Genomic DNA, 25,114 nt, shown 5'->3' with positions numbered 1-25,114 from the left:
GGATTAACATTTCTGCATTTGACATTGAGAGCATAAGCCATAATTTAGATATATTTTTAAAATGGAAAAATGCAGTTTTACAAATGCTAGAAACGTGGCTTTCTAAGGAAAGATTGCGATCAAATAGCACACCTAGGTTCCTAACAGATGACGGAGAATTGACAGAGCAACCATCAAGTCTTAGACAGTGTTCTAGGTTATTACATGCAGAGTTTTTAGGTCCTATAATTAACACCTCTATTTTTCAGAATTTAGCAGTAAGAAATTACTCATCATCCAGTTTTTTATATTGACTATGCATTCCATTAGTTTTTCAAATTGGTGTGTTTCACCGGGCCGCGAAGAAATATAGAGCTGAGTATCATCAGCATAACAGTGAAAGCTAACACCATGTTTCCTGATGATATCTCCCAAGGGTAACATATAAAGCGTGAAGAGTAGCGGCCCTAGTACTGAGCCTTGAGGTACTCCATACTGCACTTGTGGTCGATATGATACATCTTCATTCACTGCTACGAACTGATGGCGCTCATATAAGTACGATTTAAACCATGCTAATGCACTTCCATTAATGCCAACAAAGTGTTCAAGTCTATGCAAAAGAATGTTGTGGTCAATTGTGTCAAACACAGCACTAAGATCCAATAAAACTAATAGAGAGATACAACCACGATCAGATGATAAGAGCAGGTCATTTGTAACTCTAAGGAGAGCAGTCTCAGTACTATGATACGGTCTAAATCCTGACTGGAAATCCTCACATATACCATTTTTCTCTAAGAAGGAATGTAATTTTGAGGATACCACCTTTTCTTGTATCTTGGACAGAAAAGGGAGATTCGAGATTGGTCTGTAATTAACTAGTTCTTTGGGGTCAAGTTGTGGTTTTTTGATGAGAGGCTTAATAACAGCCAGTTTGAAGGTTTTGGGGACATATCCTAATGACAATGAGGAATTAATAATAGTCAGAAGAGGATCTATGACTTCTGGAAGCACCTCTTTTAGGAGCTTAGATTGTATAGGGTCTAACATACATGTTGTTGGTTTAAATGATTTAACAAGTTTATACAATTCTTCCTCTCCTATAGTAGAGAATGAGTGGAACTGTTCCTCAGGGGGTCTATAGTGCACTGTCTGTTGCGATACTGTAGCTGACTGCTGAATTGTTGCAATTTTATCTCTAATAGTATCAATTTTAGAAGTAAAGTAGTTCATAAAGTCATTTCAATCAGGACCACTTACGTCAAGTATATTTATGACAATTATAATTGCATACAGTTAGTGTTGGCAGTATGGTTATGTTCTGGGCAACACTCCACACGCCTGTCCATGCAGCCATGCTTGGACAGAGCGGGGAGAGCAGTCAGACAAACCCCCCTGGGGTACAGAACAGAACCATTATAAGCATATATAATTACAATTCACAATTACATGAGTTGTAAACAAAATGTCATAGAGACTGCTTCCAATGAAGACACTGTAAAGAAAGAACACGTTAGATCGGATTACAGGTTCAGTTGGTGGAGTTGGGGTTGGAGGAGGGAGTTAATTGCAAGCAGCAATGCGATGGAAGAGACACTGAATAATGGGAATTTAAATAGACCGCATGTGATAGGTGTCAAGACTGGATTGGTACACGTCAGGAACAGCTGACTGTCACCTGATGCAAGCGTGACTACCATGGCCTGACTGAACTAACGCGATGCTCGATTTCAATCAGGACCACTTCCGTCAAGTATATTTATGACAATTATAATTGCATACAGTTAGTGTTGGCGGTATGGTTATGTTCTGGGCAACACTCCACACACCTGTCCATGCAGCCATGCTTGGACAGAGCGGGGAGAGCAGCGAGACAAACCCCCAAAACAACCATATGCCAAAACTCCCCAACACAACTGATGCAATTTGAATGGCCAGCAATGAGAAATGTTGCTTGATACTATATATTTATGGGGGAAGCATCACCCAAACTCGTAGAGAAGCTTACAACAAGCATGTTGCTTAGCTGCTTATGCAAAATATTTGAGAGAACTGTATGGGGGAAGCATACACCCCTATCAGCAGCCTAATACGATGGCAGTTTGTATATCATTCAATTTAAGTCTAACATGCTGAAAAATCACATTAAGGGGGAAGCATGCACCCCTGGCAGCAGCAGCAGCAGCAGCCTAATACGATGGCAGTTTGTATATTATTCAATTTAAGGCTAACATGCTGAAAAATCACATTAGGGGGGGCGTCACCCAAAGTTAAGCAATAGAGGATGTGCAACAAGTATGTTCTTAAAATGCTTAAGCAACTGTGATTGTAAAGGGGGAAGCATACGCCCTTAGCAGCAGCAGTCTGATATGATGGCAGTATTATCCAATTTTATGTATCTACCATGCTGTAAAAATCACAAAGGGGGAAGCATCACCCCAAGTTAAGCAACTGAGGATGTGCAACAAGAATGTTTCTTAAAATGCTTAAATCTCATGCCAATCCCAAGTACCCACAGAGCAGTAGGAAATCCCCATCTCCAAAAGTCCCCAGCCTGGTCATATCTGCAAAACAAAAATACAGCTTCCGATTCTCTCTGGAAAAACCAAGCTCCTGGAGGCATGCTGTGGGCGGAGCTATAATACTGATTTGTGTTGTTTCCATAACATATATTCACTTATGTGCTGATTTCCAACAAAAGACAGAAATCTGATGCAGTTGTACTTAACTGACTGGGGTCTTCTCCCATGTTTTAATTGCAAACGATGTGCAAATCCAGCGTCAACCTGGTCTCACTGAAATGACGAGAACAACACTTGCTACACTCCATTGCTGCCTCAGAAAAACAACTGCATGCACGGTCCATGTAACGCTAGGTTCTTTGAGAAGCTGAACGTGGTAAACTTTCCCCTCACATCCAAAACACACTTATTTGGAGACATTCTCAAACAAATCCTATGCAGCGCTGCCAACGATTTCCTGATGAAGCGTGTTTACGGGCGAGGTCTCGCTCTCCTCTGGTCGAGATTTGCATGGGCGTGCTTTCCCAAGAGAAATGCTCATAAGGAGTTCCACCATCGTCTGCGTCATAGATCCATCATCGAAAAAACTACCAAAACTTGTACCACTCAGAAATAAGATTTCTCCACTCATCCGAATTGGCCATGTTTAGCATGAAAATCCATCTCTTTAACACTGAACAACTCTGAATCCATGAAACACCATTGTAGCCCCCCTTTAAGCAAACGTGTGATACATACGACCCCTTGCTGCGGCATGAGGAACATGTAATATGCATAAATGCTGTAGGTTGCATAATGGAGGGTGGTAGTCCAGCAGGGGAAGCATGCACCCTTCGGAAACTTAGAATGGCGTCCAGTATGAATGAAAATGCTCCATAGAAACACCTCTGTCAGAATGAACATGCCTAAACCGAAATGGTAATCTGTTGAGAGGTAGGATGACGTTCTATAACCGAACTAAGTTAAAATCCTGCCATGTAAATATGTTAAACTGATTACTTGTACCCATGTAATCACATCAATAGTCGGTCATCAGAATGGGAATGTGATGTCGGCAACGCTGTGCATTCATTGATTAGTAGACACTGACATTACAGTAGAGACTGGGAAATAGTGGACAAAGATGATAAAATTCCACTTGCTGGCTTGCTGTCTAATCAGTCAATGACTTTGCAGGCAGCGTTTTTTCCCGAAGGCACCTCATGAAACGGATTTCGGACAGGCTTCTGATGCGGAGTAATGGTTTAATGATCTACAGCGAAATATAGAGAGCTTTGGTTATAACTAAGTGGATATTTCATTACTGCAATATTAATTTCTCGCTAGAAATTACATAAGTGGAAAACGTTGTTCAGAAACATACATTTACACACAAACTGACCACCGACCGCAACTTTCAGACGCCATCTTTATCTTTTGGCTTAACTGTCACAGAATGGAACGCACGGGATTGTGGGATATCAAAGGCAGCAAAGGATACATCTATGCTGCCTTCAAAAACCGGCCAGATGAAGTCATCTCAGGAGATAGGAAATGAAGCTGACATTGATTTCGGACGTGCCTTGAAGCCTTCCTATCTTGGAATGCGACCTTCGAAGGCAGCATTTTTCAGTTTTCGGATGCAGCCTATGATAGTGAATAGCTCAATAAAAACACTTGACCAAAATTTGCCTGTCATTGTATGATTTATTACAGATTCATAAACCCATTTGTAAATGTTGTAAGATAGCTCATTGCAAGTGTGGCGGGAGAGGAGTGGTATTACAGATAAAAAGGATTCCGACTACGCCACCCGGGGAATTTCGCCCCGGGAAATAGACAACACTCAGGTTATTATTACTAGGTCACTCAGGTTCGATTCTCTAATAATGGTAGGCAGAGACGTGGATATGAAAATGTACAAAAAGTATTTTATTAATACAAGTTTGTTTTAAAGCAGAATCATAATCACATTAAAAATAACTGCAATCAGGAGCTGTACTGGCCAGATTTTACGCTACACACATACTCAAGTAAACAAAAACACACATCTGAATAAACACACACACACACTTTCTATACTAAAACACTGGTTACAAAGACACAACCAAAAAGACACACAAACTAACAGGGCTGAGGCAAACCACGGGAGGAGGGATCACTAAACTTAATTCACCGAAGGCACTCACACACACAGCAAGGACTTCAAAAAAAAGTCACTGCAAACGTTCGGGGAAAACACCACCACCACCACCACAAGAGATCCTCCACCCGTGGAACCTCAGCACCTGAAAGGAAAATAAATCATAAAACAAGACAAAAAAATAAAATAACCAACGTCAAAATACTGACTACAATATAGCCCAGTTGGATGATGTTTAGGGTACGGTCATGAGCGGATAGTTTGGTGTTCAGTTTAGTTGACTCTAATACACAAAGCATCAATAAAACCCGACAGCAAGGATCCCCTTCATCAGTGGGGTGACAATCTTCTCACAGATGGCAACAAGTTTGTAGTGCACACGGTAGCGACAGCAGAGCAGGAAAATACGATGCTCTCTCAATCCAGAAGTAAGGAATCGACGGGGCTATAATATCGTTTTATAGCACCACCAGGAAAACAAATCGCCCGGACGAGAGGGAAAATCCGGACGTAGACGATGCATTCACACAATGTGCTCGTCCTTTCACAAGCACGGATACTCAAACACTCAAATCATGCAATCCGCTGTTCAGCTGGACTACAGGGACACTGAAAGGCGAGCAGCCAGCAAATGCACCCACCGCGACAAGCCGAGGGAAACCGGAGAAGAAAGACAGGCTACAGCCACTGTAAACAAGGAAGGAGGCGGAGACGAACGTGACGCATCCCAGGCTACAGCCAACCAGCTCTTAAATAGGGAGGGCTCCCTACTGATAGGTGCTCACTGATGTCACTCATCCCATTCACTCGGTTACACAAGCACTATCTGCATTCATAAGCTGCCCCCTCGTGATTCATGTTTTAACATAACTTGGTGAGAATCATGTATTTTACCATTTAAATTTACCTTTTTTTTTTTTTTTTTTTAATATCATAATACAATTCATTTCAGAGCTGAATTAAAGAAGGTCTAAGGCTACAGTTATTTCCCCTTGCTGAATTGACATGCCTTGGTGTTTTCCAGTTTTCCTCTTCATGCCATTAACATTATTCTGGATGTTTTCAGCCAGCAACATTACAGAACCTTTAATGATCTCCTGTGTCACACGACATGACAGTATCAATAATTCTGTGTAACATCTGAATGGATGAAGCGGTTTATCACTTTACATTGTTGCGCAAACGCAGCGCTGTGCGGGAGACTCTGCTCTTGCATGCAGCTGGCGGATGCAGTGCGTAGCGCCGCCTCACACTTTTTTTGCAGTTTGGTGTAGGCCTAATTTAGAAACGGTGCCTAAAGTGGGGGAGAATTCGCTCGCTTCGGCGATCAGCTCTCAATCAACCGGACCAGAAATGTCCCGGTGCTCCTGATGGCATTTGAGCGGAGTTCTTTCGCTGCAGCGGACACGCGCATTCAGTAGATGATGGGCGGGGAAATGTGAGATGACAGAACTGATAATGCACCAATTACAACAAAGAATCACTAGTTTCACAACTGTATGGTACACCATTAAAGGGAACGATTCATGATAGTAAATTACAGATTTTGCGAAGCAACAAAACAAGGGGGTATACTTAATGGCCCCGACCACACCAGTGGTATGATAGAAGACGGCCTTAGTGTGTATGTGATCGTGTTCAGGCCCCATGACTGAACACACGAATGAACACTAGAGGTTCCATATTAGTCTGTTAATTCCAAGCAAGTGCGAGCAGCTATTAAAAATATTAATGCAACCCGTTTTTTTTTTCCCTCTCTCTCTCTCTCTGATAATTTGCATGTCATCGTAGCCACTTATGTCCCAAATTCAAAGCACGAGCACATGTAAACACCACATCGGATTAGATAACGTCTCATGTGGTCCACTGAATCTTTAAATCTGGATGAAGAAATAAAATACATGTAAACATGGCTTTTTTTGTCACGTTCTTATAACCCTATGTATAGAAGCCATAGCGCGAGAAATGCCTGCTTTTGAAGCTGCGTGCATCTGAAACACTCACACAGTTAATGTGACATCAACCTTAGAAATAAACAGCAGTGACATTGATATTTCGCCGCTAAATACAGCGAACCCCCGTTGAAACGCTTACACGAGAATGCTGGTCTCGTTTAACCCTGTTCTCATGGCCTTATCGGCGTGTCCTTAAAACGATTGCATGCTCTAGCTGCGCATTGCTCCAGGTGTATGAACACAGATGTATAAATGTTGCTGCAAATATGCTTAATATTCGTTCCTGCAACCGATGCAAAACCATGTTAACCACCAGGCAACATACACAGCGATATGGATTAAAAAGCATTCACTTATCTTAGATGCGGATTTCAGATGATCTGAAACAAACTGCAACAGCGAGAACCGATGCAACAGTTTGATTTGCAAGCAGCGATGCGATCAGTTAATTGCAAGCAGCAATGCGATGGAAGAAACACTGAATAATGGGAATTTAAATAGACCGCATGTGATAGGTGTCAAGACTGGATTGGTACACGTCAGGAACAGCTGACTGTCAGCTGATGCAAGCGTGACTAACATGGCCTGACTGAACTAACGCGATGTTGCCTGGTCTGATGAGTCTCGATTTCTGTTGAGAATTAGCTCGATTACTACTGTGATGTTGGGAAATGTCAACACTTGTTGAGGCTTTATTTTTCGTTAATTTTGCCACTGTATTGAATAAATACCTGGGGTTATGTTTGTTTTCTTCTTAAAGAGAAGAAAAGTAATGCTTTTCTGTAGGATAGGTTACTTTCCCGCCAAGCAATACCAAATACCTCTAGTTTTTGTTTAAAATGCTAGAAAAGAGAGAGTCCATAGTTTCTGTTACATCATCAAGTTGTTCTGAGGTTTTGGATATGCTAAGGAATTTGGATACATCAGGAAGATAACTTAAAAAGCAGTCTTTTGTGGTAGACGTGATTGTTCTTCCATACCTGTAACAAGAAGTAAAATTTACAATTTTGGCTATATGAAGTTTGCACAAAACTAAATAATGATCTGAGATATCATCACTTGGCTGAATAATTTCAACACTATCAACATCAATTCCATGTGACAGTATTAAATCTAGAGTATGATTTCGACAATGAGTAGGTCCTGAAACGTGTTGTCTAATACCAATAGAGTTCAGAGTGTCTATAAATGCTGATCCCAATGCTTCTTTTTCATTATCAACATGGATATTAAAATCACCAACTATTAAAACTTTATCTGCAGCCAGAACTAACTCGGATGTAAAATCACCAAATTCTTTAATAAAGTCTGTATAGTGCCCTGGTGGCGTATATACAGTAGCCAGTACAAACATAACAGGGGACTTATCATTAACATTTGTTTCTCTGGATTATGTTATATGAAGCACCATTACTTCAAACGAGTTATACTTGAAGCCTGCCCTCTGAGAAATTATAAATTGAAGAAACACCTCCCCCTTTGCCTTTTAGACGCGGCTCATGTTTATAACAGTAATCTTGGGGGGTGGGCTCATTTAAAATAATGTAATCATCAGATTTTAGCCAGGTTTCTGTCAAACAGAGCACATCTAGATTATGATCAGTGATCATATATACAAAAAGTGTTTTCATAGAAAGGGATCTGATATTCAATAAGCCAAGCTTTATCATTTGTTTATCTGTATTGCATTTGTTTTTTATTTGTTGAACCTCAATTAAATTGAGTGTGATATCTAGGTGAAAGAGTCTCTATTTGCTGAGAATTGACTGACCTCTGTGACGTGAGGCAGCTAGCAGACGGTCGGTTTAGCCAGTCTGTCTGCTTCCTGACCTGGGCCCCAGTTAGTCAAGTATAAACACTAGGACTATTTGTCATATTTCTAGAGAGAAGAGTGGCATCACCCCAGGAGGGATGAAGACCATCTCTTTTCAACAGGTCAGGTCTGCCCCAAAAGCTCGTCCAATTGTCTATGAAACCTATGTTATTCTGTGGGCACCACTTAGACATCCAGCCATTGAGTGATGACAATCTGCTCTGCATCTCGTCACCACGGTAAGCAGGAAGGGGACCAGAGCATATTACAGTGTCTGACATCGTGCTTGCAAGTTCACACACCTCTTTAATGTTATTTTTAGTGATCTCCGACTGGCGAAGTCGAACATCATTAGCGCCAGCATGAATAACAATCTTACTGTATTTACGTTTAGCATTAGCCAGCACTTTTAAATTTGCCAAGATGTCAGGCACTCTGGCTCCCGGTAAACATTTGACTATGGTGGCTGGTGTCTCTATATTCACGTTCCGTACAATAGAATCACCAATAACTAGAGCACTTTCATCAGGTTTCTCAGTGGGTGCATCACTGAGTGGGGAGAACCTGTTTAATGTTTTGATCGGAACAGAAGAGCTGTGTTTTGACCCAGGACTACGCTGCCTCACTGTCATCCAGTTGCCCTGCTGCAGGGGCTCTGTTGCCGGAATCGAACAATGTACATGAATCCCTGAGCTAGACGCATCCAAAGCCGTATCTAAAGCCCTAACGTTCTTACTGTCCTCAATTAAAGTTTGGATGCGTGTCTCTAATTCCGAAATCTTCTCTGTCAGCCTAACTATTTCCCTGCATTTATCACATGTGAATCCCTCATCTGCGACAGAGATATATAAACTGTACATGTGACAAGAGGTGCAAATAACAATAGCAGGAGAAGCCATTACTCACCGTGCTTAATGAAATATTCTTACCACAGTTGTTTGATGAACGTTGTTTGAGCGAGAGAGAGGAGAGGAGAAAAGAAACAGCGATAGGTTCGAATGAAAAAGCTAATGACATGCTAACAAGTGCTAACGCTTTGCAGGTGTACTGCACTCATGGATATAAAATAAAAGTGAACGATCAAAATTTATAAGATTGATCGATAATATCAGAAATATGGTGTGAATTAAGTTATATTTTATCACTTTAAAAAACAGAGTGATAGTAAGATAAAGATTCTAGAGAAAAAAATAAAAACAGCTACATGGAGCTACGATTAGCAACAGAAGGCCAACAGGAAGTAGAGAAAACACTGTCCAACAGCGACACCCGCAGTCAGGGAGTGATATTTTCCAGTTCAGTCCAATTAATGCAATTATCTTATCAACCAATCACATGGCAGTTGCTTCAATGCATTTAGGAGTGTGGTCCTGGTCAAGACAATCTGCTGAACTGAATGTCAGAATGGGAAAGAAAGTTGATTTAAGCAATTTTGAGCATGGCATGGTTGTTGGTGCCTGACAGGCCTGTCTGAGTAGTTCACAATCTGCTCAATTACTGGGATTTTCACGCACAACCATTTCTAGGGTTTTCAAAGAATGGTGTGAAAAGGGAAAAACATCCAGTATGCAGCAGTCCAGTGGGCGAAAATGCCTTGTTGATGCTAGATGTCAGAGGAAAATGGGCCGACTAATTCAAGCTGATAGAAGAGCAACTTTGACTGAAATAACCACTTGTTACAACCGAGGTATGCAGCAAAGCATTTGTGAAGCCACAACATGCATAACCTTGAGGCGGATGGGCTACAACAGCAGAAGACCCCACCGGGTACCACTCATCTCCACTACAAATAGGAAAAAGAAGCTACCAAAATTGTATAGTTGAAGACTGGAAAAATGTTGCCTGGTCTGATGAGTCTCGATTTCTGTTGAGACATTCAAATGGTAGAGTCAAATTTGGCATAAACAGAATGAGAACATGGATCTATCATGCCTTGTTATCATTGTGCAGGCTGGTGGTGGTGGTGTAATGGTGTGGGGGATGTTTTCTTGGCACACTTTAGGCCCCTTAGTGCCAATTAGGCATCGTTTAATTGCCACGGCCTTCCTGAGCATTGTTTCTGACCATGTCAATCCCTTTATGACCACCATGTACCCATCCTCTGATGGCTACTTCCAGCAGGATAATGCACCATGTCACAAAGCTCGAATCATTTCAAATTGGTTTCTTGAACATGACAATTAGTTCACTGTACTAAAATGGCCCCCACAGTCACCAGATCTCAACCCAATAGAGCATTTCTGGGATGGGGTGGAATGGGAGCTTCGTGCCCTGGATGTGCATCCCACAAATCTCAATCAACTGCAAGATGCTATCCTATCAACATGGGCCAACATTTCTAAAGAATGCTTTCAGCACCTTGTTGAATCAGTTTTGAAGGCGAAAGGGGGTCAAACACAGTATTAGTATGGTCTTCCTAATAATCCTTTAGGTGAGTGTATGTATATATATATATATATATATATATATATATATATTAGGGGTGACCCCGAACAGTAGACGATTCGATGCTTCGATTCGACTACCAATCTCACAGTCGAATACTAGCGGTTGTTATTGATTATGCCATTCTGACTATATGGGGGAGCTCAAATGTCACATAGAACTTGCGGTTTTCTCCCAATAAGTTAATATGCAGCCTATTATGATAAAGCTGTGAATAAGAACATGAAAATGACAAGCTTCAAATTAATATTTTAAAGAGCGTGAATAAATCCAACCACCCCTATAGATTTATGTTTCACTTTACATAATCCGTGACGGTCAGAGGAGCATTTTGGCGGCAGGGATTTAAAACTTTATCAAGACTCAAACACAGGCAGAGACTGGATTTTTTGGAACAGGTAGGGTACAAGTGATTTCAAAACATTTCAGTCGGTTTATTTATATATCGTGGATATATATCTGACTTTGCTGCAGCCTGAAATTGAACTACTGGTTTCGCCTTGTCAGAGGAGAACTGGCCCCCCAACTGAACCTGGTTTCTCCCAAGGTTTTTTTCTCCATTCTGTCAACGATGGAGTTTCGGTTCCTTGCCACTGTCGCCTCTGGCTTGCTTAGTTGGGGTCACTTCATCTACAGCGATATCATTGACTTGATTGCAAATAAATGCACAGACACTATTTAAACTGAACAGAGATGACATCACTGAATTCAATGATGAACTGCCTTAACTATCATTTTGCATTATTGACACACTGTTTTCCTAATGAATGTTGTTCAGTTGCTTTGACGCAATGTATTTTGTTTAAAGCGCTATATAAATAAAGGTGACTTGACTTGACTTGATATATTATTTACCTGATATAAAATGTGTTTGATTCAGTTAAGCGCTTCATTGTAATACTACGGTGATATCTCTTCATCGCACAGCACGAGCAGGTCAAACTACAATGCAGACTAATAACTATGACTGGACTGTCACATCCATACTATTATAATGAGAAGACCATTATAATAAACGCTGTGAATCTTTAGAGTTTAGCTGCCATGTTTCTGCACATTGTTTCGTGAAAAACGTGTCCACAAAATTAGTTCATTCAGAGCCGCGCAGACACGTTCATGTGCATTCGGGGTCTTTTTGCAGATAGCCTATAAGTCTTAATATTAATGTTATGTTGTCTAAATAACAAAGCATATTCTACATTAAGTTATGAGATTAATCCCATTGATTAAAAACATGCTATCAAATGCTCACTCTACTGGTCATCTTCAGCCCGCGCAGCTCAAAACAGAAATGCAGAACATTAATAACTACTGTCATATAGGTTAACTTTATAATGAGAGCACTATTGTTAAAAATTATGAATTGTTAGGGTTTTGCTGAGGTTTAATGTTAACTATCTTTTAATCAAAACATAAAAATATTATATACCATGTTTGTATCTGCGAGGCATTTGTTACAGATTTTCCCTGTATGTTAACATCAGTAATTATGGCTGTCAGATGTCTGACTTGACTCAATGTATTTTGCCCCGCCCCCAAACATTTGATTCGACTATCAGTCGAATATCTGCAAGGGCAGGGCTAAACCAGCAGGGCTAAAATTGGTGGGAGGGGCTAAACAGGCAGTGATTTTCAAGCAGGCATTATTCTTCTGTGGAAGTGGTGTTTATCCACACTATCATTACAACCTTTCATTTTGCCAGACTGGCTTATAAGTAGATAAGCTGTTTTTAGACTAACGAGAAGGTTTTGACGAGGATGTTTTCATACTACAAAGACAATTTTGCTTTTTCAGTTAATTATCCCTTTAATGTGACTGTTTTGTTCTCTTCACAGGATATGTGGATGTAATCTCACTGCTGAGTCCTGTAAATATTTAGCTTCAGCTCTACAGTCTTCAAACTCCCATCTGAATGTGCTGGACCTGAGTAACAATGATCTGCAGGATTCAGGAGTGGACCTGCTTTCTGAAGGACTGAAGAGTCCAAACTGTCAGCTGAAGATACTGAGGTTTGAGTTTCAAATACTTCATTTTATTTACTTTGGAAGTTCATCACAAAAAAAATCACACTGCTAAGATTTATGTACTGTGTTTTTCTTGTTCAGATGTTCCATATGTTATCTCAATGCTCATTCTTGTGGGAGTTTGTCATCAGTTTTACAATCCTCAAACTATGTCCTGAGAGAGCTGGACCTGAGTAATAATGACCTGCAGGATTCAGGAGTGAAGATTCTTTCTGAAGGACTGAATAATCCAAACTTTCAGCTGAAGATACTGAGGTAAATTGTTTTCCATAAAATAATTAGCAAAATGCCACCATAATAAATGTCCATTAACTTTTGTCAACAAATGCGGTATCTGCTCTCAAAAAATCTTTAAAGCTGCTGCATTTTCAAAGATAGCTGCTGACAGCACTCCATAAGATAGAAGCACTGTCTAGGACTGTGATCCTCAAATCTGGCTCGTGAGATAAACTTTTCTGCAGTCTAGCTCTAACCCTAATCAAACACATCTGAGCATGCTAATCAATGTCTTCAGGATCATTAGAAAATCACTGGTAGGTGAGTTTGATCAAGGTTGGAGCTAAACTCTGCAGGAAAGTGGATCTCGCAAGCCAGAGTTGAGGATCCCTGATCTATTACAATGCACTTTATTTTAGCTAGGGTACAACATTACCATGGCTTTGGTGAGTATATTAAAAGGGTGTTATGCCAGATGGAAAATAACCTTTTATAAATTCTAGCAATGCATGACTGTGAGAATGTGATATGGCTTAGTATGATCATCAGATTATCATTATGAAATTATTAAAATGTATGATTATACACAAACAGTATACGAGTGAAGTGTGACACTATATTTATTAAGTATGACTCAGTTTGCAGTAAATGCTTCTCAAATTAACAAATATCTGCAAGAAGAATGTCAAAAAATGGGAAGACAGTCCATAACTGATTATTGGTATGTAAACACTGTGTTTTCAGTTCACACATATTTAGATTAAATATGCTGCTCTAATGAATAGAGTTAAGCACACAAATTACATCAAATTACTATCCTGAATAACAATTTGTACTCTTACATTTTAACCCTCTGAAGTCGTTTAACGCGTATACGAGTTATGAGGCATTTTCTCCTGATCACCCCGAAAACTTAAATTACACTTTAAGTTTTGACCGTACAGATAAGAGCAATACGTCAATCGAATCTGTAAAGGGTCTACTTTTTTTGTATACAGACATAATAACAAAACTTTGTGCACTTATAAAATTAAGATAACAAACAAGGTGTGCTGTCTGCATCCTTTGTCTATACTGATCTTCATTTAGACATGTGTCATTAAAATAAACTGTAACACAGTGAATACTCAACGAAGAGACATGAGAGAGATATCTATAGAAATCCTGACATGTCTACTTTAAAACTAAACAAGTGCTCCCGAAAACATATATTCTGTGATAAAGTAATCCATATGAAAACAACACAATGTCCATTTTTTGCGTCTCCCTTCATGATCTGCTGTGACCATGCCCCCGCGCTGAACGCCCTTTTCAGATTATGATGTCTCACTGAAGCGCGCAGCTTGATTATGCCCACACAACAGAAGAAAACGCAGCGAGACTGTTCAAGTTTTTTTATTTTACTGTTTGCTTTGCGATGAGAGGATACATAATTCACCCCAAAAAGATGTGATGTGGTTGAGGATTTAAGATTTGGATTTCCTCAGAAAAAAAGAATGAAGCGCTTTATTCAGCAGAGATCATAAACATGAGTAAGTCTCTTTTTATTTATTTATATACTTGTACCAGTTTTTACATAACGTGTAAACATTTTCCAAAGACATTGTCCAAACTATAATTCCTGACTAAATGTATAATCAAGTGAAACATTATGAAGTTTCAATAACAATATACAATACTATAACATTCAAATGTAAATAATATAAAAGTAACAAATAAATGTAACTGTAACAAATGTAACAAAAAATGCTATTATTTCAATTTATCCCCCCTAAAAAACCTGAAAAAATATTCTCAGCTATTTTCAACATTAATAATAATAATTATAATAACAATAAATGTTTTTTTGTAAAAAAATAAGATTGTTAAAAGGATTTCTGAAGGATTGTGTGACTGGAGTAATGATGCAAAAAATTCAATTTGAAAGTCCGCTTTGATTGTTCCTAACAAACTGTTTAACTGCTCCCCCAAGTGGATATTAAATTATGTTGTGGGACAATTAAATATATTCTAAATAAACTACAAACATAAAATTAAATAGATTTATTTTGTCCTCATATTCTTTCTTGTAACTCCTCCGTCAGTGACACACAGCTGACTGAAAGGCTCATTATGCAGCTCATTATGCAGGCCTTTGTCTTCTCAGGTGTAAATCACAATGATTTTAATGATAGTTGACGCCTATTCCCATACGACTTTTACCAACAAAAAGTGTCTTAGAAAATTTTAATCAATATATTGTTTTCTGTAAGTGAGTAAACAAGATGATTTTCACATAATTTTGAAAGAAAATTTCAAGGCTACAAGCTCCAGTTCTCAAAAGTGCCGGGAACAAATATATGTGTTTTATTGCCTTATTCAAGTGATTTAACATTTTTAGATTTTCACTAACCACACATAACATTTTTTTTCTCTCAGAAACACAATCGTATACATACATGCTGCTCACATATTATTATAGCTCAGTTTGTGTTGATTACAGTGAGATTAGGAAAACTCCTGGGAAAACGAGGTTGCTGTAGGAAGAGGTGCTATGAAGGCCAGCAGGGAGTGTTTACCCTGTGGTCTGAGTTGGCCCTAGTGCCACAGTATAGTGATGGGGACATAATACTGTCAACAAGCACCATCCTTCAAATGAAATGTTATACTGAGGTCCTGACTCCCTCTCTGACTAAATCCCAGGATGTCTTTTGAGAAAAGTAGACATCAGCATTCTGGCCAAATTTGCCCATTGGCCTCTGACCATCATGGCCACCTAACTATCCCCATATCTGCTGATTGGATTTGTCATTCTGTCGTTTGTCGACTGGTGGCCACCACTTTTTTTATCGGTTTTTGATTAGGGTGATATTTTATATATGCATACTTCTGCACAGAATCTTCATATGCTTGACACAGCTTACCATGCTTCCTTGAGGTTTATTACAAATTGCAAAGCACTGACTCACCACTGTGAGCTATACTCTCGGGTTGGATGTCAGGCCATGGTACACTTTTATATATAAGGCATTCTTGGTCTCCTGCCAAGCTACCTATGTGTCTATATCATACAGAAAAGCAATGGGCGACACTTTTTGCATTCTCAGGACTTTTTTATGCTCTCTGTGCCAAAGACTCGGAATTGGGAAAGAAAGAAGGCATGTCTGTATTCTGCAACCTCGGCATGGAATACGTTACAAAAGGACTTGAAACGAACTTATTTAGTCTCGCTAAACGCATTTAAATCTAAAATGAAAGGCGTAGAGGCTGATGCCTTAATATGTAAATGTTTTTTAGATTGTAAAAATGATTGCAAATGATTTGAAGTTTTAGTTTTCTGTGTTATTTGTCTGTACCTATGTTTTTGTATTACGTTTTATATGCTGCTGCCTGTCTTTGCCAGGTCAACCTTGCAAAAGAGATTTTAAATCTCATTGGGATTCTCCTGGTTAAATAAAGGTTAAATAAAAAATAAAATAAAAAAATTGCGACTAACAGCAAGGGATGAAACACTCTGCTGTGGATTAAGCAATTTACATATACATATTTTATACATATTTTTGTATGTTTTGTTTAATATAAAAAGAAGAAAAGAAATTTTAGCTGAATGTACACTGTTTAATAGATGACAGCTATGGGATTGCATATGCATCCCAAGTATCAGAGAAATATAGATAAAATCTGAGACTGTGAAACATCATTGAAAAAATTTAAAACCTGGGTCTGCTATATGAACTGGCTATAACTCAACTAACTTAAATATTTCAAAATATTTTTCAACAGATTCCTGTTCATGTGTCAACACCCCTTACATTTGCTTAAACAGTGAATTTGAAATGATCGGTTAAGTACTTTTTGCATGTCATTTACTTTTAATTTGAAGGAGACTTGCAGAAATTCCATAAGCATGGAAAAGGTATGCAGCATCTCGGGGAACCATGGTTACCTAGTGGCATAGCAAAACTCCACATTAAGATCTGTAACTAAGGAGGCTCCCAGAGAGCCTAACAACTTAGCATACTACCCTACTGCCTGTCCAAAATCTAGGAGCGGAGGTTTCAACATGATAAATCTCTAAACGAGAGGAGGTTAAACTATGGTCCATGCTCAAGACATCACTGTAAAGAAGGTCACAGAAAGCCTACAACTCACAGATGCTTTCCTAGTGGAGCTCTGGCAAGCAGAGGCATCAATGAAGATAACTCTCTTTATAGTGAGAGGAGGCCTGAAAATTAGATACATGAAAAATAGAGTTATTTGAGTCAAAGAGATGAGCCAAAAAAGAAAGAACTTCCTATCTGGTTCATCTGTGATCCACCTACAACCCCCATGCTTAATCCTGCCTTACAGTAATGGTGGTCATGGGACCCAACCATGGGGTGTAGGCCAGTTCAGAGCACCAAGGCATGTCAATTTAGCAAGGGGAAATAACTGTAGCCTAAGACCTTCTTTAATGCAGCTCTGAAATTAATTGTATTATGATAAAAAAAAAGTAAATTTAAATGGTAAAATACATGATTCTCACCAAGTTTTGTTAAAACGTGAATCACGGGGGGGCAGCTTATGAATGCAGATAGTGCTTGCAATGAGCTATCCTACAACATTTACAAATGGGTTTATGAATCTGTAATAATTCATAAAATGACAGGCAAATTTGGTCAAGTGTTTTTATTGAGCTATTCACTATCATAGGCTGCATCCGAAAACTGAAAAATGCTGCCTTCGGAGGTCGCACAAGGCTTCAAGACATGTCCGAAATCAATGTCAGCCTTATTTCCTGTCTCCTGAGATGACTTCATCTGGCCGGTTTTTGAAGGCAGCATAGATGTATCCTTCACTGCCTTTTATATCCCACAATCCCGTGCGTTCCATTCTGTGACAGTTAAGCCAAAAAATAAAGATGGCGTCTGAAAGTTGCGGTCCGTGGTCAGTTTGTGTGTAAATGTATGTTTCTGAATAATGTTTTCCACTTATGTAATTTCTAGTGAGAAATTAATATTGCAGTAATGAAATATCCACTTAGTTATAACCAAAGCTCTCTATATTTTGCTGTAGATCATTAAACCATTACTCAGCCTCAGCAGCCTGTCTGAAATCCATTTCATGAGGTGCCTTCGGGCAAAAACGCTGCCTGCAAAATCATTGACTGATTAGACCGCAAGCCAGCAAGTGGAATTTTATCATCTTTGTCCACTATTTCCCAGTCTCTACTGTAATGTCAGTGTCTACTAATCACTGAATGCACAGCGTTGCCGACATGTTCCCATTCTGATGACCAACTATTGATGTGATTACATGGGTACAAGTAATCAGTTTAACATATTTACATGGCAGGATTTTAATTTAGTTCGGCTATAGAAGGTTATCCTACCTCTCAACAGATTACCATTTCGGTTTAGGCATTTTTATTCTGACGGAGGTGTTTCTATGGAGCATTTTCATTCATACTGGACGCCATTCTAAGTTTCCGAAGGGTGCATGCTTCCCCTGCTGGACTACCACCCTCCATTATGCAACCTACAGCATTTATGCATATTACATGTTCCTCATGCCGCAGCAAGGGGTCGTATGTATCACACGTTTGCTTAAAGTGGGGCTACACTGGTGTTTCATGGATTCAGAGTTGTTCAGTGTTAAAGAGATGGATTTTCATGCTAAACATGGCCAATTCGGATGAGTGGAGAAATCTTATTTCTGGGTGGTACAAGTTTTGGTAGTTTTTTCGATGATGGATCTATGACGTAGACGATGGTGGAACTCCTTATGAGCATTTCTCTTGGGAAAGCACGCCCATGCACATCTCGACCAGAGGAGAGCGAGACCTCACCCGTAAACACGCTTCATCAGGAAATCGTTGGCAGCGCTGCATAGGATTTGTTTAAGAATGTCTCCAAATAAGTGTGTTTTGGATGTGAGGGGAAAGTTTACCAAATTCAGCTTCTCAAAGAACCTAGCGTTACATGGACTGTGAATGCTGTTGCTTTTCTGAGGCAACAATGGAGTTTAGCAAGTTTTCTCATCATTTCAGTGATGAATGTTTTATAAACAAGACCAGGTTGACGCTGGATTTGCACATCGTTTGCTATTAAAACATGGTAGAAGACCCCAGTTAGGTAAGTACCACTGCATCAGATTTATGTCTTTTGTTGGAAATCAGCACATAAGTGAATATATGTTATGGAAAGAACACAAATCAGTATTATAGCTCCGACCACAGCATGCCTCCAGGAGCTTGGTTTTCCAGAGAGAATCGGAAGCTGTATTTTTGTTTTGCAGACATGACCAGGCTGGGGACTTTTGTAGATGGGGATTCGTACTGCTCTGTGGGTACTCGGGATTGGTATGAGATTTAAGCATATTAAGAAACATGCTTGTTGCACATCCTCAGTTGCTTAACTTGGGGTGACGCTTCCCCCTTTGTGATTTTTTACAGCATGGTAGATACATTAAATTGGATAATACTGCCATCATATCAGACTGCCGCTGCTAGGGGCGTATGCTTCCCCCTTTACAATCACAGTTGCTTAAGCATTTTAAGAACATACTTGTTGCACATCCTCTATAGCTTAACTTTGGGTGACGCTCCCACCCCCCACCTTAATGTGATTTTTCAGCATGTTAGACTTAAATTGAATGATATACAAACTGCCATCATATTAGGCTGCTGCTGCTAGGGGTGTATGCTTCCCCCATACAGTTCTCTCAAATATTTAGCATAAGCAGCTAAGCAACATGCTTGTTGTATGCTTCTCTCCGAGTTTGGGTGATGCTTCCCCCATAAATATAGTATCAAGCAACATTTCTCATTGCTGGCCATTCAGATTGCATCAGTTGTGTTAAAGAGTTTTGGCATATGGTTGTTTTGGGGGTTTGTCTTGCTGCTCTCCCCGCTCTGTCCAAGCATGGCTGCATGGACAGGCGTGTGGAGTGTTGCCCAGAACATAACCATACCGCCAACACTAACTGTATGCAATTATAATTGTCATAAATATACTTGACGGATTGATTGACGTATTGAAATCGAGCATCGCATTAGTTCAGTCAGGCCATGTTAGTCACGCTTGCATCAGCTGACTAACAGCAGTCAGCTGTTCCTGATGTGTACCAATCCAGTCTTGACACCTATCACCTGCGGTCTATTTAAATTCCCATTATTCAGTGTCTCTTCCATCGCATTACTGCTTGCAATTAACTCCCTCCTCCAACCCCAACTCCACCAACTGAACCTGTAATCCGATCTACTTGTTCTTTCTTTACAATGTCTTCATTGGAAGCAGTCTCTATGACTTTTGTTTACAACTCATGTAATTGTGAATTGTAATTATATATGCTTATAATGGTTCTGTTCTGTACCCCAGGGGGGTTTGTCTTGCTGCTCTCCCCACTCTGTCCAAGCATGGCTGCATGGACAGGCGTGTGGAGTGTTGCCCAGAACATAACCATACCGCCAACACTAACTGTATGCAATTATAATTGTCATAAATATACTTGACGGAAGTGGTCCTGATTGAAATCTTGGTTACGTACGTAACCCTCGTGAAACTAGCAAAATAAAACATTTAGTTTCATTTTAGGGGAAATCTTTCATGTGAGCAGGGATAGCAGAATATTCTAATTGGAAAGTGATGTTTTGATTGACAGCTTCTGTACCTGGAGGTGAAGATGTCAAGTGAAGCCGTGAGAATCTGCAAGTTTTTGTTTTTAAATCTTCTCAATTATATATATTTTTTTCACTACTTTGTCAACATAAGATTTCAGAAGCAGTATCACGGCACTTTTGTCTGTGTGAGCAGTCTAACGCCTTATTTACTTTCGTATTTAAATGCAAGATGTTTAATGTCCACTTGACGTGGGGGAATATTTCTTTCTTACTGATAATTAAGCATGTAACGATTCACTGAACTCGCGATGCGATTCACGATACTGGTTTCACGATACGATTTTCTCACGATTGTTTGTACAAAATGAGATTTAAGAAAGATAAATGAAAAAGTTTCCTTTTATTATTTCATTCTCACTCAGAAAAAATGCTGTACATTTCTTTCTGAAACTGAAATATCTTTGTCAAATAACAAAACTAAATTGAAATATTAGAAACAAATCCCAAATAAAATAAATAATACAAATAAAATAAATCTTTTCATATAAACTAAGGCTTTGCCAGTGCTATTTCCGAGCTTAGAATCTTTTTTTTACATGTTTTTTTAAGAAATATCAGCATATCCACATTTTCTGGGCGAAGCTGAGATCTCTCCACATTCACAATGTCCCCAAAAAAAACATTTCACTAGGGACAGAGGTGGCTGGTGTGGAGAGATATGCTTTTGCTATACTGGATAGCAGTGGGTATAGCCTAGCATTCTCTTTCCACCACTTGAGTGGACAGCTATTGAGGAAAATGGATGTTTCAGCTCTTAATCTACTTATTAATTTCTGCATCAATCTGACTGATGTGCTGTGCAACTGGTTCATCGAAAGTCCTTCCAAGGAGATCTTCCAATGCTGTCTTCTTGGAAGGAGGTTGTTTCAGCTCTGCTCCTGCTCTGTCTGTCTGGTCAAGAGGCTGCTCTGCTGCAGGGGGGTGACCACTGGCACCTTCTTTGCCCTCATCCTACACAGAGGAATAGCAGAAATATAAAGACTAAGTAAAATCTAAGTACAACATTGACAGGGGTTTCACATTGTTATAAAGGCAAGATTTTAAATATTTGTTATAATTTGTATCATTAATACTTAGTTTACACAAACACATTTGGAAACACATTTAGAAAAATATGCCATAATAAACAAATTGAGGGTCTCAATTACCTTAGATTTTGTTTCCCTGTAAAGCGCTGGCATGACAGTCTGGCTAAAGTGGGGGCGTGATGGAATGGTGTATTTGGGCTCCAATTTGTTGACGAGTAGCCTAAATCCTTCATTTTCTACGACGGAAAACGGCCTCATATCTTTTGCCATGAAAAAACCCGATACACCTTGTGATCTCCTTGGCTCTCGCACTCGTCGCCGCGAGTGGGGCTGCAAATCCGCCGGTCAGTGTGGTTTGGCCCACTAACAGGTTTTTACGTGCAGACGGCGGTGACTGGAGCTTCTCACGGTGGTGACGGTTTGTATGCTGCATTATGTTTGTTGTGCTATTGGTGTATATTAACATCTTCTTGCAGTATCTGCACACAGTTTTTGTTTTGTCCGTTACCACCTCACCGCTTTCATATTTAGTCTTCGGAAAGCCAAAATGCCGCCAAACATCCGATTTGAATGAGGTTGGTGCATCCTCAACATCAACGTCATCTACACTTGCCGCCGCCATTTTTGCTACTGTTTAAAGTTACAGCTTGTTCGCTGCTATCGCGCCTTTAAAGCGAGGTCAAGATATAGGCTACTGCTTCAGCGCCCCCTGCTGTTTAAAACGTGTATCGCGATTCGTTTAACATCTCAACCGACACGAATCGTCACATATTATTATCGATTTTCAACCGGCTCGGAGTGCATCGTTACATCCCTACTGATAATGTTAAATGAGTGCAAAATTAACATTTTGTGAACAGTTGTTTTTATTCAATCAGTTCATTACCATAAGGATACAACATATAATATGATGTTTGCAACAAACAAACTAATGTGATGTGGACTGTTGCTGTATGTTTCTGTAGGTTGTCTGGATGTATGGTGACAGAAGAAGGCTGCCGTTATTTGTCTTCAGCTCTGACTTCTAACCCCTCACACCTGAGAGAGCTGGATCTGAGCTACAATTACCCAGGAGATTCAGGAGTCAAGCTGCTCTCTGAAAAACTGCAGGATCCAAACTGCAAACTGGATAAACTAAAGTATGTCAAGCAAGAATAATTGTTAAAATTTATCTTATCTTTTATTGTCATTGTCATAATAACAATGAAATATCGTTTACCACTGCATAGCAATAGTAACAAAGTGCAAAGCGATGCAAAAGCCCAAACATAGATCCCATAAATAATAAAGATCACATAAATAATAGATATTGGGCCTCATTTATCAGTCCAACATAGAAACAAGCGCAGATCCATGTGCACAAATTAACTTACAACAGAGCTCACACATGATTCATGAAACATTCGTATGATGCCAATCTCATCGTACAAATGATCTCACGTTGATAAATGTGGCAGCAGAAAACAATCATCATCTGAAGATCACGTCACTAAAAACACCCCGGTTTAGAAGCCTCTCCCCTACAGTTTACGACAGTGAAAAACAAAACCCAGTAACCTCATGAAAGAGATATTAATCTTACTCCAAAAACACCTCTTAACCTTTTAATTGCAAACAATAATACTACATTAATAATTTATATGTATACTAAAATACTGGTAACCTAAATATAAACATTATAGCCTATTCCCCTCACTCTATAAATGGCATTGGACTCAAGAGCCTGTCTCATACCACTAGAATCCAAATGTTTCAGTTTTTGCTATATTTGTAACAATCGCTTGCTTAACTGTTATTAATTATGTAGCATAAACAAAGCTTAATACTTCACTCATGTTTGAATATCTGTGTAAAATCCTTGCGTGTGCAAAAATTTTGGTTTGGCCACTGCACAATGATTTTACAGCTGACCTAATCTTACTCTTACTGCTTAATGATCGACTAATGAGCTTCGTTTGATGGTGAGGAAAATAGAAATGAACAAAATGCTGTCATTCTACAATTCTCCACCATATTTACTATGCTGTGCGCAAATTCAGGTTACTCAAAAACTTGCGTACATGAGACCAGACGTGAGATCCCATTGTTGTTGTTAATGAGACACTGTTGTGTCATCTGCAAATTTGACAATATGATTTAATGGAAAGGAGGCAGAACAGTCGTTGTGTGGAAAGGGTGTAAAGCAGTGGGCTAAGCATGCATCCTTGGGTTGGCCCCGGTGTTAGTAAGAAGGGTGGAGGAAGTGTGCCCGCCAATTCTCACACACTGTGTGTGATTAGTTAAAAAGTCCACAATCCAGTTGCATAGCGTGTAATTTAGATCTAAGTTTATATGGCCAGATTGCAACAATATCAAAGAGAATCAGAAGTGTGTGTGGGCTGGCTCTCTCTGGAAGCGCACTGCACTGGCAAAAAATTACTTTCAGTATGGATATAATTTTGGCTACAACATTTTGCCCTCAAAGCACGCTGGTAAGATTTGTAACTCTAAACTATGCAAAATCTGGTGTCACCTCTGAGTCTGTCCATGCGCAGTTCTCAAATAAATCAACAGCAAAAGAGATTAGAGTGCACCCCAATCCCCCAGTTTTGCATTGAAACAATCTCTGTGCATTCCATTTCTCTCCAAATCGGCTCTGTTTGTGTGTGCATGAGTATGTGTGTTGAGATGAGGAAACGCCTCCCTCCTTAACTAGCATTTAAGAAAAAGTAACACACACTAAACATCTTCCCTTGTGTTCAGTGTTGGGAAGGTTACTTTGGAAATGTAATAGGTTACAGATTACAAGTTACCCTGTTTAAAATGTAATAGTAATGTAACTTTTTCAATTACTTTATTAAAGTAATGTAACTAATTACTTTTGAGTACTTTTTGATTACTTTTCTAAATTTGTGAAAATTAAAGAATAATAAATTAAAGCATATACATCAACTTAAATACAGATATCTAATAAGCATGTGACGTATTCTGTGTACTAAACTCCTGAAACATTGGTGTTTTTTTTTAAACAGCTTTCTCTTTGTATATGATGATAGTTTTCTCAAAATAAGTAAAATGCCCATGAAGTGACACAGAGCAGTTCTAGAAATTATGTTTATGTGCTCGTGTACTCCTATATTGAGGCAGCAGAGGTTGAAAACACTGCGAGCTTCAGTAGGCCTATGTGTAGTAAATGAAACCATGTCTTTGCCATTAATTTACAGAAGGGGCGGACTGGGAAAAAAATTCAGACTGGAAAATTCAAACTCATACAATCAAATTCATGGACAAAACTATTTTTTTGTATGGGCCTGACATAAAAAACGGTTTAAATCTTTAATTTGGGGACATGCAAAATAATTAAAAGTTCTCTCCTGAACTGCACCTT

General features: G+C 39.3%; 1 protein-coding gene across 1 annotated transcript in view; it reads left to right on the top strand.

Annotated features, from left to right (window-relative positions):
- Window positions 1-12,655: 12,655 nt before the first annotated feature.
- The window catches only part of LOC132105974 (stonustoxin subunit alpha-like), a 15,305-nt gene continuing 2,846 nt past the window's right edge, over window positions 12,656-25,114 (top strand). Inside the window, exons 1-3 of the mRNA XM_059511559.1 lie at window positions 12,656-12,849; window positions 12,946-13,119; window positions 22,713-22,886. Of these exons, the coding sequence (XP_059367542.1) occupies window positions 22,726-22,886 (161 nt within the window). The 5' untranslated portion in view covers window positions 12,656-12,849; window positions 12,946-13,119; window positions 22,713-22,725. The remainder of the gene's footprint in view (window positions 12,850-12,945; window positions 13,120-22,712; window positions 22,887-25,114) is intronic.

Source organism: Carassius carassius, chromosome 26 (genome assembly GCF_963082965.1).
Source record: "Carassius carassius chromosome 26, fCarCar2.1, whole genome shotgun sequence".
Classification (NCBI taxonomy): Eukaryota; Metazoa; Chordata; class Actinopteri; order Cypriniformes; family Cyprinidae; genus Carassius; species Carassius carassius.
Note: the sequence above shows the minus strand (reverse complement) of the source record. Positions and strands in the feature narration are given on the sequence as shown.